At 40.2% G+C, this 19654-nt stretch overlaps 1 protein-coding gene across 1 annotated transcript in view; it reads left to right on the top strand.

The window, feature by feature from the left end:
• The first annotated feature begins 14996 nt into the window (after positions 1-14996).
• The window catches only part of CNTNAP2 (contactin associated protein 2), a 1009321-nt gene continuing 1004663 nt past the window's right edge, over positions 14997-19654 (top strand). The window contains exon 1 of the mRNA XM_061464593.1: positions 14997-15791. Within this exon, the coding sequence (XP_061320577.1) occupies positions 15695-15791 (97 nt within the window). The 5' untranslated portion in view covers positions 14997-15694. The remainder of the gene's footprint in view (positions 15792-19654) is intronic.

The raw sequence follows: 19654 nt of genomic DNA, 5'->3' as shown, positions 1-19654 counted from the left end.
AACATACAAATCTTTTGGCTTCCAAATAAAGAAGTCTGATTCTGTGGTGTTCTTTATGTCTTAACTGATGCAAGGCTTCCTTTGAAATGAGTAATAGTCACAGAAATGTATATTAGATACCCTGGCAAAGTGGACTGAGATGTTTAAGCAAGCAGTAAGAACTTTGCTGAACTGGAAGCTTGCATAGTTCTCATCTGAAATATACAGCTGAAGCATCAACCTCTAAGCATGATACACAAAAGCAAATGATGGAGAAAGGTGGCAGTTTCTGCTGAAGATGGTAAAGTTGCAGAACTAGTTAAACCAGCTTGCCTTCATTTCCAGAAAGATGAGTTTTCTGCTCAAATGTAGTTCCAGCTTTCTACTAGTGAACATGCTGTTGTGTTTCTTGAATTGTAACTCATACCTAGTGTTTGACTTTGTAAGGGTTAAGTACGGTTAAAAAACCTTCCCTTTTCTTTTCCCTGATGTGTTTGAGAGGAGGCCTATGGCTGTATTAGTGTAAATGAGGTTATTTAAGCCCCCCCCCCCTTTTTTTTTTAATCTCACTGGGACTTGAGGGTAATGTCAAGATAAGGGGCAATAATGGCAAATGAACAGATGTGTATCAGCCAACCATAAGTATGTTTTGGCTGGAATCTAAAAGGTTCTTGATCATTAAAATGTTCTGATTCGGTTTTCCAGAAGAAAAAAAAAAAGGGGGGGGGGGGAGAAAAAAGAATAACTTAATAATTTTTTAAGGTGGAATTCTTGAATTGGTAAAGGTTTGCAATTGGTAGATCAGGAAAGCTCTTCTGGTCTTTGATTCCGATCAAGAAAACCTTCTCCTACATATGGTCTTGTAGGATTTTTTGACCATCAACCTGATTACTTTCTAGAAAACTAAAGTTATGATGGATCTGGACATGTGCAAGCTTTTCTCAGTGCAGGTAAGGGGCATGGAACACATTTCTTAGTCAGTAATCAGGCTTTATGTTAAGATATAACTCATCAAGTAAGAAATGTGTGTGTGTTTCCAGATAAACTGGAAACCAGAGTTAGACAATCAATGAGTGCTTACCCCAGTGCTATCATAAAGCATGACAGTTGGGTATAGGCAAGACAATATAAGCTGTACAGGAACATAGATTCTGTTCAGCTGACCATGAAGCCAGTGAGGACTGCATGCTTACCTCATAGCTGCCTTCCAGTATCTGAAGGGGGCCTACAAGGATGCTGGAGAGGGACTCTTCATCAGGGGCTGTAGCAATAGGACAAGGGGTAATGGGGTTTAAACTTAAACAGGGGAAGTTCAGGTTAGATATAAGGAAGTTCTTTCCTGTGAGGGTGGTGAGGCCCTGGCACAGGCTGCCCAAAGAAGTGGTGAATGCTCTAGCAAGCATTGACTCATGACGTAAGGAGCTATGATTTTTTTCTTGTATAACAGGAGAGTATGAATCCAACACCTTTCCCAGCTTTCAAACTCATTTGGAAATATCATGAGCTGTAATTACTTGTATGCATATATAAGATTTTAATTATTTTTCCCTTGCACAGGCTGGGGAGGAAGGAGTTTGTGAGTGTATGTATCCTGTGACCAGAAAGTGAAGGAAGGAATTACTGTGCATCCATGTAGGGAGGGAAAAAAGTAAATTGTTCTGATCTATAACTGTCAGTACAGCAGGGGTAGGTTGACTTTAGGGTCTTGTTAGGAAATCAGAATGCTAGATATCTTGTTGTTCAGCAATCACTCAGAGCCAAAGATTCAGTATCTCTGGTACTTTTGTGTTCTACTTTGAGAATTGCTGAGAAAATAAATAGAAATGTTAGAAGACCCCTTGAGGAGAGATGAGTAGCCTGGCACATTGATTGGTGTTGGACATTATTTGGGTTTCTGAAAGAGGAGGCAGGGACAAAGGAATTTTTCTTTTGTTTCCATTTTGGAAGCAAAATAGCAACTCCAGTTAAACGTTCTTCACAAGCTTGGAGCAGAGCAAACAGAATCCCTTAAAAAGATGTTTTTCTGGGGGAGAAGGACTTTTTGTTTGCATTTTTTGTTTAGATTATTTGCAAGGTGCTGTTCCAATGAAAAGTCTGCTGGTACAGATGGGACCTAGCCATATCAACGTGACCATAGGAATGCTTTTATGCACCCTGTATTTGCATTAATTTCAAGGGAATCACAGTACTTTTATGGTTCTTAAATAATTGTGATTAGATTCAGTAGGAACTTCCATACATTCTATGATAAAAAGAAGCATCTGGACAGAAAAAACAAGAAGAAAAAACCAGCACAACTGCCTCCTTCATTTAGCTTCTTATATGAGCTGCAAAACTGTAGAGGGTCTACTAGTTTTACTTCTAAATGCGGTGTTTTCTTTGATTTGCCTGATAATTATACTCTTTTTTCCTGCTATTTATTTCTGAAGTTTTCTTTGTGGTGTGTGTTTTTTATTAATACAGAGATATATTTAACTGTTATTATTGCTGTTGTTGTTGTCACTTCTGACTAACTACAAAAATTTAGGCTTGGTGTTCACTAGCAAATTCAAATCTGGACCATGCTTGCAAGGAAAAAAAACACTTTGAAGCGTCTTGTATAGCAAAATGCTATACAAGGTGCTTCACAGTTCCTAATGTGATTCCACAATTCTCAGAGTGGTTATTCTTGTGTGTTCAGTGTGAGTGAACCAGCACAGTGTATGTGAGTAGACATGGGGCTGAAGCAGACTGTGGAGGGACAGCAGAATCTCTAAGACAGGATTCATCTCGCCCATGTTTTGCTGTCTGCAGCAGTGCCAGGTACTCAAGGATCCTCTTGTAGTTAAAGGAGAGGAAATAGGCACTTCAGTGCTGCTTGACTCATCTGATCATTGTGTGAACTTGTAGCTTAGGGCAAAATGAATCTTATCCTAGATGACACTGACAATCCTGGCTATCTCTCTGTCAACTGTAAAGGGAGACTAAAGTGACAAGTTCAGAGTTATATGTCTATACTCAGATGAATCCTTCCTTGATTTTTGAGGGAGAAAGATGCTAACCCTTTTTTTTTCTTCCAAGCATTTACTTGTTGGAATCCCATAGACTGCTGGCTGAGCAGCAGAGTGAATGTTGCTGCAATCAAGGTTTGAAATAAAACCAAGGTCAGCTGAGCTGAACAGAAGACTAATGAGCAAAAGATGCACTTTTTCTGGGAAGAACAGATTTTTCACTCTGAGTTGTCAGAATCTCTCTGTGTGTCTATAAATGCTGCAGCTGCTTCTGAAGCCACCTGCATCTTCAGACCTGGCAGTTTTGCAGGTAGCTGGTTTACAAGAAGTGTGACTGAGGTGTGCCCTGGAGCTGATGGTATCCTCTGTGCCTGTGTGCGCTCAGTGGCTTAATATTTTGGCAGAAAACCTCCAATCAGGCAGTCCACAAGCTGACGGAGAAGTAAACACATCAATTGTGAACACCTAGAAGACAGGTTATGCTGTATACACAGCTTTTCAGGATGGAATTGACATATTCTACAACTCTTATGTATGTCTTCACTAGAGGTAGATGTGACAGGCACCTGAAACATTCTCTGCTGTAAGATGAGTGAGTAGAGAATAGTCTTTCAGCCTTTCATTTGCATCTAAAATTCTCCCACGTTTGCAGGCATGTTTGTGGGTAGAACAATCATGAAGCTGGAAGCACAGTAGGACTCAGTGCTTTTATCACAGCAGCACTTCCTTTTGGAAGCACATTGCATTCCTTTTGGTTCTTCAAAAGACTGCATTCTTACCAGTTCTCAACACTTACTAGAGAGATTCAATGTCTTTTTAAAGTGGAAGTAAAGTAGATGGCTCTTCATCTTTCTTTCACACAAGTACAGCCCAGGTTTTTGACTGGGATCCTGGAGATCTTTTCACTGTTCGAAAGTGACAAGTGGTTCTGTTAAAAATCTTCTGCACTCAAAATAGTTTCTATGAAATGCAGAAATTTCTACAAAATGGCACTGAACCTCTTTTGAATGATGCACACCAAAAATGTGTGTACTCTGTAAATTATGGACATTACTGCTAGCTTCATCTAGTTCACCTACAGCTCTATCACATTTTCTTTAGGGGTAGCAAAAGGCATTAGCTTGTTAGCTACAGTCATCATGTTCCTTTGACTCCTTTTAAAGTACTTTTCACTTAGGTTCTTTTCCCTTTTCCTTTTAGAGTGTGTTTCTGATGATTAAATCTTTTATACTCTCTCATACTCTCTGCCATCTCCATTGGAGTACTAATGGAGCACTTTGTGTTCCCTTGCCCTGATAGGGAAACTTGCCCTTTAGTGCATGAGACACAGCTTTTGCTGATTTGTCCATCTTGTTTTAAAAACTTGATTTTGATCTCAGAGCCAGTGGATCTTATTTACAACAGTTGGAATATGGGTGATTTTGGACACTGCATGATTTCTGTGCTCGTCCTGTACATGGATGGACTTACCTCGTTGAGAAGCTTAATTCAGTATTTGTATTGTGCTTTGAAATCCTTAGATGCTGTGGAGAATAAATTATTGTTTATTCATTACATGCCACATTTCAGTGAGTAATGCAGGGTAGTTTAAGCACCTTTTATTACCAATGCACTTAAAGCTAAAAACTCATGTGCTACTGTAATAGTAGGACTTTGGTCTACCTAATGAGACTTTAAAAATAAGTTTTAATTAAAAAATGAGGTAAGATCAAGAAGTGCCTGTTATGAAATACATGTATTTTTTCATGTCTGACACTTTAGCAAAAGCTGAAAAGGTCCTGAAAGCTGAGTGATTTTTATGTGGCCAGACCTCACAGAAAGTAGCTTTTCATGCGTTTCATACATATGGTGAAAGGGATTCATGCTTGGGAGCAAAAGGGACTTGGTCTTGGAAGACAAATCTGGTAGGACTTGGTTAGCCCCTTCCAGTCTTGTTTTCTTATGGGTGAAAATTAGCCACAATGTATTTTAATGATAAGCTTTCTATAATAGATATTTGTATTTTACTTTATATGTACATAACTTGTTACATATGTACATAGTGCTATGTATTTGTGTGAGTGGGTGATACATACACATGTATATTCTGCTCTCCAGGAGCTAATAGTATGGTGTGGTGGGCTGGTACTGAATCCCATGACATGTAAATAAGTCTCCTTCACAGTTCTGTGGTCTCTCAGATCACTTTCAGGATTTTTTAGAGCCCTCCTTCCTCAGTTAGAGAGCTTTCTATTCTCCAGGCTAGAAAAATAGTGCACAAAAAGTTTTTACATGACTCCAGACTGAATGGCAAACTCAGAGTTCATTGTGGTGGTTGGTGCAAGAGTCATCACATAGAGGGTTGTTATGGTCGCTCTCAGTTGGTGTACCAGCAGTCTGGCTGCACCTCTCCTACTGTTATGTGGCAGGGCAAGTGATAGCTCATTGTGTTGAACTACTGGTCACAGAAAAGACTTTAAAAACACATCTTTGATTACAAGTTTCCTAACTCGGGGAAGTTAAATAAACCCAGGCTGTTTGCAATGTACAGATTAAAAGCTAGAGATGTTAAAACCAAAACGTGGCTCCTTATACATGAAGCTGAAGTGGTCATTATGAAAGGCCTCTGCACTGTCATAGAGATGCTGCCTGTCATTAAGGGTGGTCGCAGATGCAACATTCATACATCAGAGAGCTCTGCACATTATGTGCCTCCTATCAAGGGTTCCTGTTTGCTTTCGTTATGTCAATGCAGAAGGCAGAATGGCAAAAATCCCAGCACAGCCCTTCTATTTCTGCTTTGATTTCATTCCTTTGTTACTACTCCTTGTTTTTTTTCCCAATGCTATGGACAGAATTAATTTCATTCTCAGTTTCATCCTTTCAGTACAACTACCTAGATATCAAGAGCAGTCATTTGTGCTCACCGTATTTGTGTGTGCATTTACAATGTAAACGCATGTATGGTTTTAATGTATGCTACTACAGCCTGCTGACTGCTTCCTCTGAAAGAACATCAGTCTAACTACAGTGGGACTACTCTGGACAAGGAATTAATAAACTACCACTTTTTCAGGATATACCTACTGCAACATAGAGTTTATTATCTATATGACAAAATCAGTAGTGATTTTCAGACCACCATACCAGTTAGCACCCAGTCTCCTTAGTTCAGCAGAAACTTCTACTCTCTACTTTTCTGTTTAAAGTAGTAGGAGGGTTAGTGGCTTTAATGAAAACCTACGACTGGTGAATGGGAACATTCTTCAAGGCATGTGAGACAGTAGCTCCACTGTGAGCTGCAGGCTGATCTGATCTGGTTAGGTTTGGGTGGAGCTTTTGTACAGCCCAGAAACTCCACTGGAGGCCAAGCAGTTACTCTGTCTTTGTAACCATGCAAGTGACTGCTTGAAGTTAACATAAAGCTCATCTAATGATTTCTGGTTTAAAAAAAGTTGCCAAGTTGCCAGTCTTAGTGCAGTTGGTGTTAATGCCAGGCTTTCTTTGTCAGAAATTAGAAGCCTAGCAGAAAGGGGGAAAAAAAAACAAGAGAAACACGGAAGATGCATAAGAAATTATCTGACAGGCAAAACAATACATATTTATCTTTGAAGTGTAATCGTATTCAGGTAGCATGCAGAAGCTCCAGTGATGATTGACATAACTGCTCTATACTAGCTGCACTGTAGATACTTAATAAAAGACAGTCCTGGACTCATAATAGAGAATTACTGGAGCTTCACATTTAAGTGTAATACCAAGTTACAGCCTTACCACGATCAATTGTAAGAAAGGATTTATAACATGGTTCAAGAGGACTCTGGGTACTCCTAATATTATAAGATAGATTAAATAGTATTTTAAAGTATTTTTATTGTCATGTATCCATATGCTATCTGTAGTAGGAGATGGAGATAACTATGGTTTATTAGTGTGGTAATTGAGGCTGAATGATGTGGACAATATAACAGGGAGGCAAATATATATTTATTCGGAACGCTTAAATGCTTCAGTAACTTTAGTGCATTACTCTGCTAACCTCTTCCAATCTGTTAAATATGTATTGGGTAGATAATGAGGCTATATCCTCGGCAGCACAAATTATTTAACGTAAAGCAGTGGTTTAAAGCTACTAGTTGTGAATTATTCCAAAACGTTTACCACAGAAGTTCCCAAGACGAGGGCTTTAGATCACTGTCAGTTTAAAGAAAGAAATCTTGTCAGATTATGCTGGCTCTTTCCTGTGTTTCCAACTGCTGATTTGCATTAAAATATGACTAAAAATACATCAATTCTTCCCTAGTATTACTTTCCCATGGAATTATTTACTGTATTCACCAAAGTGTTGCTATACACTTGTCTTGCAAAAGCCTTGAAGTCACATGGAGTCTCCTCATCCAGGCATAAATGATAGTATAAGAAGAGGCAACTGTCTGTGTCCTCTACCCATCATGCAACTGATGCTGCATGAAGTGAATCACACTGATCACACAAGGAGCTCAAACAGGAAATCCCAGTTGTCCAGTAATCCTGGAAGTGATCATAGACTGGCCAGAGGGCAAAAATTTTGGAGTGTCACTCGAGGAGAAGGTGGTGCGTGCTGAAGAAGCATAACCATGCAGTAAACTGTCAGAAAGTGAAAAAGCAATATGCCTTATTTACTGATGGGTCCTGCCACATTATGGGAAAGCATCAGAGGTGGAAGTCAGTTGTATGGAGTCCCCTAAGACAAGTTGCAGAAACTGCTGAAGGAGAGGTGAATCGAGTCTGTTTGCCGAGGTGAAAGCCATCCAGCTGGCCCTGGACATTGCTGAATGAGAAAAGTGGCCAGTACTTTATCTTTATACTGACTCGTGGATGGTGGCAAATGCCCTGTGGGGGTGGTTGCAGCAATGGAAGCAGAGCAACTGGCAATGCACAGGTAAACCCATCTGGGCTGCTGCACTGTGGCAAGATATCGCTGCCTGGGTGCAGAACCTGGTGGTGAAGGTACGTCATGTAGATGCCCATGTACCCAAGAGTTGGGCCACTGCGGAACATCAGAACAACCAACAAGTGGATAAAGCTGCTAAGATTGAAGTGGCTCAGACAGACTTAATTTGGGAACATAAGGGTGAACAATTTCTAGCTTAGTGGGCCCGTGATACATCAGGCCATCAAGGCAGAGGTGCAACATGTAGATTATTATTGGCGGTAGCAGCAGTGATTTGTGTTATACCTTAGTTACTGGACTGCTCTTATCTCAGCCTGTGGGAGTTACATTCTTTCGATTCTCCTCCCCATCCCTCTGGGAGGAGGGGCAGGGAGCAAGGGGGGAGTGAGACAGAGACTGTGTGGTCTGATTTACGGCTGGGCTTAAACCACGACACATAGAATTGGGGGTTTGGCTGGGATAGAGTTAATTTTCTTCCTGGTAGCTGGTGCAGTGCTGTGTTTGGGCTTCAATCTGACAACAATGCTGATAACACACTGAGTTTACTTTTAGTTGTTGCTCAGTAGCACTTACTCTCATGAAGGACTTTTAGTCTCATGCTCTGCCAGTCAGGAGGGTCACAAGAAGCTGGGCAAGAGCAGAGACAGGACGTCTGACTCAGACTAGCCAAAGGGGTATTCCATGCCACAGCACGTCATGCCCAGTATAGAAACTGGGGGAGTACCCTGAAGGGACTGATTGCTGCTTGGGTTGGGCTGGGTATCCATCAGCGGGTGGTGAGCAGTGGTATTGTTCATCAGTTGTCGGGTTTGGGTTTTATTTCTCTCTCTTTTTGTTATATCCCTCTCATAAATATTATTATAGTATTTCAACTATTGGACTGTTCTTACCACAACCCATGTCCTTACACATTTTCAGATTCTCCTTCCTATCCCACCAGGGGTGGGGGATAAACAGTACTGCGTGGTACTTAGTTGCTAGCTGGAGTTAAACCACGGTTTAGTGAAAGGGCGCTTTTCCCCCCCCACAAATAGTAGAGGAAATGTTCCAGATTGATTTCAATTTCTTCTTTAAAGGTAACTAGAAACATTTCCAACATAATTGCAATAGCTTTCAATAATATTACTATAATTCATTTTGTGTGTATTTTTTTCAACATAAGACCATCTCCTGTGCATCCATGAATTGCTTCTGAAATGCTCTGAACTTAATTAAGAAAATACTATTTCAATGCAGTATTTTACATGCACAGTTAAATGTATTTATAATATACATTCTCAGTACAACTTGTTCTATAGGTTGATACTTCAATACAATGCAAGTTTAGTGTAGATGCTTGGAAAAGTAGTGTCTTCAGTGTTATTTTATACTCTTAGGAGATGCAGAGTGTCTGTCACTGTACAGAGGTGACTTCTTCAAATGCCAGAGGTATTAAAAGAACAAAATCCTATTTCCATTTGATTCAGTAGCAAAACTGCCTCTGGTTTCAGTAGTGCTAAGATTCCACCTAACTGGCAAGTCTTGCAGGACAAGACTCAGATCTAGACAATAGCATTGAATATATTTGCTATTTAGCAAAAAACTAAATAATACATAAAAATATAAAGTCAATATAAAATACTACTGCTATTGATAATAGTAATCTGTAACATTACCACAAGAGAAGGCACCTATGTAATCTAAAATAGTAAGTAAATAGAAAGGAAACTTGTAAAGTTACTGAGTCAAAAACGCTGGCCTTTATTCTGGGATGAAATAGAAACTGATACATCAGAGGGACAGTCTTTCAAGAACTGTAGCCATGTTTTAAAAGGTCTCTTGATGTTTTTCAGTGCAATCTTCTCTGATGAATTTTGGTGAAATCTTTTAAGACCCCTGCATTCAAATGGGTATCACTGACCCCATCCTATGCTTCTTGTGCAAAGAAAATACCATTCTGCATATTTTATGCACATGACATAGAAGATCAAGGTGATCTTCCCGGTGTGCTGGTTGCATTGGTAGCAGCCACAAGTTCTCCATATAGCTCCATAATGTAGTCAGATTCTCTGAATAGGTATGTTCATGGGTAGACTATTTCCAGTTTGGAAGAAAAGAATAATAAAATAGACACCATATTAAAATAATTTGTCTCAGTGATTCTCAAATGTTGTTTTATTCTTTCATTAATAGACTTTTAGGGATAGTAAGAATGCAGAATTACTTTGCAATAGAAAACCCATCCAAATAAATTAACAGGTGGTGCTTAAAAGAAAGGAGGAGGGAAACACGTGGGGTTTGAAAGCAAACTCAGAAGAAAAAGACAGACATGAGTGTGTAAAAGAATATTGTGTTTTGGAGGAGAAAATTACTGTGGACTGTTCGAGTGGATGAGCAGTAATCAAATCATATTTGTAAATAAAACACATTCTTCCATTTCTTCAAGGAGCATTAAACGGGAAATCAGCTCAAAATAAGACTGGTGATTAGTGTAGAACAGTTGCATTTCTGACAGGTAACCGCCATTTCTGTTTGATTGTTTCAGTCATGCTGCAGAATAAGAATGGAATTCAGTTCTGTTTGCACATCTATAAAATGCAGATTCAAATCTGGCATGTGTCTGAGACATACGGCATGATTTTTTATTTGTTTTGATTGTCAAAATTCCCCATTATGCAGAGAGACACCAAGATATCCCAAAAGAAACATCTAAAGGTAAATGCCATGTTGAGTACATGTTTAGATGACAGAAGATCTAGGGGCACAAAGCAGTAAACTTCTGAACATCTTCAGTTGCTTTTGACATCTGTATGAATGACAGTGCGGGGTCACAAGTTTCAATAGAGACCTACTGAGCATTTTGAGAGTTGAACATTCCTTTTTTAAAACCACCTTTGCTATGAAGCATGTAAAGAAAGAACTAGAACTTCATTTTGCAATGATTACCTGTATACACATTTCCAGCTTTTTATTTGCTTGTTTGTTTTAGTACAACTACAGTGAAGAAAATGGTCAAGCCAAAATTCATTCACTTCAAACTATAATGCCGTATTTTTAGCTGCATGAAGCAAGAAGAAGGTAATGGCTTTTTTCTGTCAGTCACCCTCATCTTCCTTTTCAGCTACATTAGGAAGGTTAGAAAGCACTTTCCTTCCTTACATTTCTAGAAAATAAGTATTTTCCTCAGGTCTTTATCACAATTTTCAAGTGCCCTCTTTCTCCTTCAGAGCAAGACCCATGTTTGTAGCCAGTCACAGTAGAAAACCCCACGTTGATCTTACTAAATCCAAGACTTGCCTCAGTAATAGAGCTGTCCATTGTTTGCCATTTAATTCTATGCATATAGTCATAAAGTCTTGTTTGGTCCTAATTTGAAATACACTGTGTTTGTCTTCCCCGTGTGAAGTTCTCATAGCTACCATCCTAGAGGCTTGGATGGAAATTCTGCTACAGATTATTTTTAGAGGCTTGGCATGCAAAGGGTCCGTGGTAACCAAAAATATAAAAGGGAAAAACTATGTTAAAATGGTAGTCTGTTAGAAATAAAGAAGCTTGGCTTTTACTTCTCAGTATTAATTCAAAAGTATTAGTTCAGAAGCTCAGAAGGTGTTTTGTGAATCATTATTTGCTGACTAAACGAAGTGATTTCCAGATCAAATCAAATGTTACCTCAGTAAAAGTTGCAGCTACATTCCAAGTTGCCATGTGTTAGAGCATCCCGGGTGAATTTTTCAGTCATTTGGAGTGGTTTTCTCAAAACAGACTGAAAATTGTCTTTCAGCTTTAAACTTCATTCATGCTATAAAAATGTCATCATTCAAGGCCTGATGTGGTTCTGGGCAACCGGATCTAGTTGAAGATGTCCCTGCCCATGGCAGGGGGTTGGACTTAGATGACCTCTGAGGGTCTCTTCCAACCCAAACCATTCTATGAATCTATGATTCTGAGTTTCAGGTTCTTTTTCAGCTTGGCACATTATCTTCTGTGGCCCCAGCTGATCACTTCTTTGGATGCCATTTGGTCCCACTGGCATTTGAAATTCTTAATTATCCTTTCTAGCTGACACTGTGATTTTGTTGTTGACATTCACATACTGTAAATATAGCTCTGTCCAGGATGAATTCCATTTAAGAGACAATACTTGACAGCCTTAGTAAATTCAGAATGATCTACTTGTTCATCAATATGTGTGTATCATTTCCATTAAGCGACATAAAATGTGTGTACAGCTGTAATAACTAGAGTCTTTTAACACTTTAGTGTCTTAATAATTCCCAGGGAGATTTTACCACTAGATTGAGATAAGTCCCCACTTTTCAAGGCTGTGGGATCGTTGATTTGAAAACTAAGGAAGGAGTAGTTTTCCTATGGGAGTAGATTTGCTGGAAGATTCTCCTGCACATCTTGGCTTGTTTGTCTGTCCCACGCTGCTAGGACACTTTCCTAACCTCCTGTGTGTAGACTGCAGGTTTCTGTTGACCCATGCTGCAGGCTCTTGTTGGCTGCATGGTAGAGGTGCTGAAGCTTCTAGTTGCCCTGCTTAGACTGCAGGAGTGTCTCAGTGCTTGCTTGGAAACATCCTCACATTTACACTCTGGCAAGGAAAGGCTAGGAGGAAGAGTAGAAGGGAGAGGTATCAAATAACTTCATATTGTGCCCTACAACAATTTGATTTTGTTTTCATTTCAAAGGCTAATATATTCAACTTGGATTTGTTGAATCATGTAAAGTAATATTTGAAAACATCCTCCAGGAGAAAAAAAAAAAAGAAGTGTATATATTTATATATTATGGTTAACTTATTTTATAGGACTAAAAAATGCCTGAAGATCTTTATAATGATTTTTGTGTGACAGAATCAAAGTTAATGATTTTGCAGGCCCCAGTTGTGGTTATATTAAAAATAATTGCATTACCCTTGCACAACTCACGGCTGTTGCTACATAGTTTAAATATTTTATGCAATTTTTAAGGACTGATCCTATTCTGAGGTGGGGGGAAAATGCAATAATCTGTGCCTTTTCTTCCGTCTCCAGCCACAAAGAAACTTTCTGCTATCACCATTATTGAGATATTGATCAATCAACCTGCTCAGTCTTCCTGGTTTGAATTACTTGTCTTACCCTTTATAACTACTTTTTAAACACATGCTTACTTGTAACACAGTTATCATATGCTAAAGAAGTGTGAAGTTTGAAAAACTCAAGTCAGGTTTTTGTCCCATGGAGGCCTGAAATGGGTGATCTGCAAGTATATGTGTTTGAAAGTATCAATGGGTGATGTGTACCTGTATTGCTTTAGTTGTGCTTGTTGGCATATAGGACCTGAAAAAGCAGAAATTTAGGTTGCAATATGGTCCATATGTAATATGCTGAGCTTTTGAATACTTGCACAGAGAAGCTGTTTATTACTTAGGTGAACAATAAAGGCCAGTGAATACTGGAAGGGTTGCAAGATCTCAGAATGGAAGCAGTGAGATTTCTTGAGTGTCATAGAAGTTTTTCCTGGGTATATCCGTAGTAGTTTCTGATAGTGCATCAGCCACATCACTTCTGCTGCAGCTAAAGAACACAAAATGTGGGTTGACCAATTTGAAAATCTGTGGGACATAGAGCGGGAGGAGAATAGATGTTAACAAGAAAGAAGTTACAAAAAGAGGCAATTTTGAACTAGTTTAATGGCACTAATTAATATTTGGCTCTTAGTTAATTCTGCAAATTAACTCATGTATCCTAATGATTACTGAGCATCAGAAAGTGCCTGTGGGTGTAAGGATTGGGAGGTCACGGAGTGATGCAGAGAAGAGGTAACAACATCTGTATGGGAATACTCCTTCAAAACCAGACATAACAGCGTTCATAGCACAACATTTTCATTCCACATTTGCTATAGATGTATTGGCATTACTTCTATGAAAGCATTTAAAATGTGAAGATATTAATACTTGGTATTGATAGGCAAGGAAAGGTTCAAGGACAAAGGAATTATGGCAGTTGGACAAGATTACAGAAACACTTTTTCCCAGTACTGGCACTTAAGCTTTGTCCTGTGCTGTCTCAAGCCTCTAGGCCACAGCTCTCCTGGGATATCACATATTACGTATGGATGAGTTTTCAAAGTGACCTGAAAGATAGGCACTGTGCTCCCTCGGAAGAGCAATAGGATTGAGGATCCTAATACCCCTTCTGAAAAGCTTCATCTTACATACAGTCTTAACCACTTCATCACACTCACTAAATAACAGCAGGTACTTGTTAACAGCATGTATATTAGTCACTGAAAATAATTTATCCCTGCTTTGGGGCTCCTCTAAAGAAATTATGCCTTTCCATTTCTCAGCCTTCTTTCTCTGTGTAACACCTGAGAAGTTAATTGTTTTCATTTTTCTTTGCCTCATTGATTGTAGAATAAATAATCCACGAATAACTCCCCACCCTCGTTATTCTACTGTATCTGGTGAGCAATAACTTCTGGTTGAGTCTGTTTAAGGCCAGTGGCAGGAGGGATACAGAGGGATGGAAAAGAGCAGTCAGACTCTTGAAAACCCTAAACCATAAGGCTAGGAGATGGCCAGGTTGTCTCAGTCACATCTTGTAGGTGAAAACCATGATGATACTTCAATGCGGCTCGCTTCCTGGCTCGCTCTGGGACCGAGAATTAATTACCGAATGGAAGCATCTGCGTTCGTGGCCCCTGCAGCCCCAGCTCTTTGCAGGCGGGGATGGTGCTCACCCCCCAGAACTAGGAGCGCTCGGAGGACTTGCCTGCTGCCCGCCTCGCTCGGATCCGGCGGGCTGGAGCGCGGGGGGCCGCTACCACCGCGGTGTGCGGGGAGAGAGCCCCGGGGACTGCGAGCAAACCTCCGCGCCCATCGTCAGCACCGCGATCAGCGCCAGCGGCCCGGCCTCCCCGCGGCTGGGGGATCCGGCCCCGTTCACGGTCCCCGCCGCTGTCCCTGGCTCTGCCTCTGAACCAGGCAAGGGAGGACGAGCAGGGTCCTGGAGGCCCGAGGGGCGCAGAGGAAGAGGGAGGAGCTGGAGGAAGCGAAGGGAAGGGGAGGATTTTCCCTTCTGCTGCCTTCTTTTTTTTTGTGGCCGGGGGGGGAGGTTTCTGCTGCTGGTGGCGGCGTTTCCTTCTGCTGGAAGATGATGAGTACATGAGGAGGGAGGCTCTGAACCTGCTTCTCTGCTGCGGGATTGTCTCTCCCTCCCTCTCTCCCCCTCTCCCCGCTCCTGTGTGTTTGGCTCCCCGGCTGTGTGTGCGCGTACACTGTGTATATATATGTGAGCTGGGAGGTTATTGCAAGCTTCTCTCAGCAGCGCTGCTCTGTACAGGAAGAACGGCTCAGCTGCAGTGGTAGCATCAACAGCAGCGTTAGCAGCACCAGAGGCTTTTCCGCCTTTCTCCCTTCCCTTCATCTCCATCTCCCTTTCCCTCCCTCTCCCCTGTCTTTTTGGGGATTGGTTTTCCTTTTTTTCTGTTTTTCTCTTCTACAATCCTTCTTGTTTGACACTTCGTGGATTTTTTTTTCTTTTTTTTTTTTTCCCCCCCTTTTTTTTTACATTTCCTCTGAGAAGGAGGCACAGACACACACACAGAGAAACACAGAGAATAAGGGAAAGAAAAGTACCAGGACTTATCCTGCCGCTGCAAACCCAGAGATAGCAGACGAAGAGGGGGGTTGGCTTCTACCCCAAGGTAAAGCCCTGCCCCCTTTACCTCTTCACCACCTCCTCCGAGAAAGAGAAGGAGAGAGAGAGAGAAGGGGGCAAAGTGGAGAACAGCAGGTCTTCTGCGGCTGGCATTGGGAGTACAGGGAGCCAGGAAGTGAAGGATGCTTGTGGTTACCCGAGCTGGCTGCAGGGCAGCTCTCTTCCTCTGGATTTTCAGCAGCATTAGCTGCAGAGCCAGGACTGCTCTGCCTGCATCTCGTAAGTACCCTTTGCTAAGAAGCATTACAATTTCAGCTCTGCAGAAAGCCAGAGGGAAATTCCCACAACTCTGGGAGGTTGATTGTTTTTTTTTCTCTGCCAGTGAATTTTGCTTTTGATTTTCCTGTGTATTTGTATGTGCATGTGTGCACTGAGGTTTGATACTGTTTGCAGTACTCCCCATCAGATCTTCCTTAGCATAGATGATTTCAGTGGCAGCTGGTTTGGAAAGTTGAAGGTATACTGCTCTATGATATAGTTGCAGTTCTGCAATGGAGTCAGGGGGGAAAGGAATCAGATAAAAGCTGTTCAAAGTTTGGGGGTGGGTTTTGGTTGGTTGGTTGGTTTGGTTTTTTTTCTCCCACTTTCCTCAAAGCGTATGCAATTTACATTTGGAAGTACTTCCACAGTTGTGTGAAGGAAAAGAGGACATGCGAGCTGTTTCCATAACTAGTGTGATATCAGGGAGCAGCAAGAGAAAATAGTGCCTCATTTGAAGAGCAAAGAATGATGGTGAGTTAATGACAGGGAATGGTGCCAGGACAGCTTTCCTTGAGAGTGAAGTTTTGCTTCCCATAATAAAATGAGCAAAGGTATTTTAGAGGATACCAGCAATTGTGCTCCTAGGGAGGCAGAAATAGTTGAGAAATGATCAAGCATCTGCTGAAATGCTGAACTTCAGACAGGAGGAGTACCTATGCAGGACCCAGTTCTGCTGTCAGAGTCAAGATGACAGCATACTCATTGGTTTCCATGGGTGTTAGATCAGATCTTTAACATTGCACTGAGCTGTAGTTTCCCGCAAAACATTTGCAGGTAGATGTCAGTGTTAAGTATTTAGTTGTTTCTCTTCAGACCGTGTAAAGCATTTGCCATTTGCAAAGTATTTTTGACATGCATACTGAGATGAAGCAGTGCATTTTTATACAATGATTAAAAATAGACCCTACTGTCGACTTCCTCTGCTGTTTATAAAGAAATGTCCTGAGATGTTACAGATACATGTGTTGGGATTATGTGTATGTGAATGGGGGCTGGTTCTACTGACCAAGCAGGGAATTGTCTTAGAATGTAATGTGTATATACTGCATAGAGATCTATATGGATCATTCTATTTATTTATTTATTTGATTCCTTGGGGCAGGACTGAACAATGCAATGATTGGGGAACTGGAGCCCTGCTATACTTTCTCATTGGGTTTCTATCTGTTATCATCTGATATCTGTTGAAAAATGAAAGTGTTACTGTCCCAGGATTTGCTTACACTTAGACATATGTTTGTGTATCAACAGAAAATGTGCAGCAGTGTCTGCATTGTATCTAGGTCTCAGGATAGCTCTCAGGAGGCTACAGGATGTTCAGTTATTTTTCTGCCTTTGATTTAGGAGAAATATTGATCCTGAGGTTTACTGCTTAGTTTTGACCAGCTATCTAATTTTTCTTCTGAATCTTATTTCTTCATGGTCATCTCTCAGGCTCTGCATAAAAGGAATATACAGGGAGGAAAAAAAGATTCATGATTTAGGTTGTCGGAAATCTGATCTTGGGAAACAAAGTTCCCTGCTCTGCTATTTTTATAATAGGATTTCCGAGCTTTTGTTTGTTTGTTTTGACTTTCTATAACTAATAGCTGTGGTTTAACGTGAAGATGACCTGCAGTGGGCTATCTGATTACCCAGCTAAGAAATCTTTAACTTTTGAAAGAAGTTAGCTGAGAAGTTAATGACTAGTAAAATCACCATAACCAGAAATCCCAGGGATAAGGAGATATATATAATATCTTAATTGCAGTTTATTCATATACATTTCCATCTTGACAGTGTTTTTTTTTCAGATATCCAAAGATTTCTTTCTATTAATTCATCTTCCAAGAGCTTATGCACTACAGTGCTTATGTAGCGTGCAGCATTTCATTTCTGACTCTCTTCTGAAAGTCAGATGGAGCAAGATCTGTTTACTGGAAACAGAAATATAGCTGGAAGTACTCGTCAGCCTTAAAATGACAAAAGGAGTATTCACATTGCAGTACATACTTAAAATTCTTGTAAAGATATGTGTGTGCTTGGGAAGTGGTACCACAGTAGGAACTCAAGTGCTGTGTCACAGGGTTTTGGTGCAACACTGAACTGGTTATCCCATTGCATGCTTTGGCATACAAACTGATCTCTGTTCGGGATTTTCTGGGACTGTTTCTCACTTCGTCTGTAATTGATTGTGAATGGCATTGGGGATTTTTGCTGTCCTTTGACAAGAGAATGCACTTAGTCTTTTATCTCTTTTTCCTCGTTGATTTTGAATGTCATATTCAGAATACTTCTGAAATAATTAAAAATGGAGTGAAATGCAACTTTGATGTAAAACTGGTTTCCAGCCACGTTTTCTTTTCTCTTCCACTGCTACTTTATCTTTTGACTTTGAAGTAATTAACAACAGCAGATTTATTCCTCATAGTGGTTTTAGGAAGCATGCAAGATTCATAGTGTACAGGAAATTACAAATCCCTACATATGAGCTCACTATTCAGTGTTTGCTTATAGCCTGCTTGTGCTGACTTATTAAAACATACAGGTTTTGGAAAGAATAGAACTGTATGTCACTTAGGCGAATATATTGCATCTCAACTGTTTGCTTAGTTTGTGAAGTCAGTAAATCTATCTCTGTCATTAAAATGATGTCTCTCAGCAATGCTGATTCAGAAGTGATCATGTTGAAAGCTTTGAATCTCATTAAGTTTTATGTCAAGATGAAGCGGGTGTTGAAAGCCCATCTTGTAGTACAGTAAACATAGAGCATAGTATCACACACACTAATACTCAGATCTTACTTTATATTTTATTCATAATCATGCTTTTTGTGCCTTGGCAATAAATTCATCACATTCTGCTATTTTTTTGAAATAAGCATAGAGGGATCACAACAGTCTTAACTTCTGGAATCAAGGCTAATGAACAGCTCAACCAGGAGAGGTCATCACAAGATAAAAAGTAACACGGAAAATACAAATTTAGTGCTTTGTAGCCTTTTACATGGCTTAAAGATGGAATGATCAGAATATGACTACGAGTAGAGCAATTTTCACTTGTATTCTTATAAAAAACACACAAAGCAGTGACCTTGTCTTCTAAATGAGAATATTCAGGGATTCATCATAGAATCATCTGTTCTCTATGAAAGCAACTCACTTAAAAAGTAATTGTCTCTTACAGCTAGGACTAATTTTGGGTTGTGTCTGTTTATGTGCAGTGCAAACCTGATCAGTACAAACCTATTAAAACTTCTAGTTCGGATACTTTTCATGCTTTTGCAGTAGGTCGCATAGCACTGCTGCAGTTGAAGTTTAACCCTATTTGACAATAATCGATGCAGAAATCAATGAGGAGGGGCAGGTATAGTAAATCATTAAGAGTTGTGTATAAGCAAAACTATGCATCTTTTAGCTTTGTCTGCCTGGCACCCAGACCTTCCTTAATAGCTTGGGTAAGCGAGAAAATGATTAAAAAGTGTAATGTCCCTTTTGAAAGAGCAAGGCATTGAACAAGAACCTTCTTTTCAGGAGTTCTGGACTATATAGGACTAGAGAATCTGTTCTTCCAGTTCCTGCTGCTTGAATGTTGAGTGCGTGGGGATGCCATATATTCTGTTGGACTCACATTCAGGAATAGGTCTCTTCCAGATAATGTACACATAACTGTATTTTGTGTATTTAGAGCAATTACAGTTGTTTTTCTGTTACATATGATTAACATTTCCCAGGTTAGGTCCTGTTTGGATGTAAACTCACAGATCCCATAGAATACCAGACATTTTCATGGAGGTTTAATGTTTAATCATATTACTTACTCCTGGGTGTCAAAGCATTTAC

This window comes from Pezoporus flaviventris, unplaced genomic scaffold (assembly GCF_033815535.1).
Source record: "Pezoporus flaviventris isolate CSIRO_AGI_PZ_B2104156 unplaced genomic scaffold, CSIRO_AGI_Pfla_v1 ptg000037l, whole genome shotgun sequence".
In the NCBI taxonomy this organism is placed as follows: domain Eukaryota; kingdom Metazoa; phylum Chordata; class Aves; order Psittaciformes; family Psittacidae; genus Pezoporus; species Pezoporus flaviventris.
This window is presented reverse-complemented; position numbering and strand designations above follow the sequence as displayed.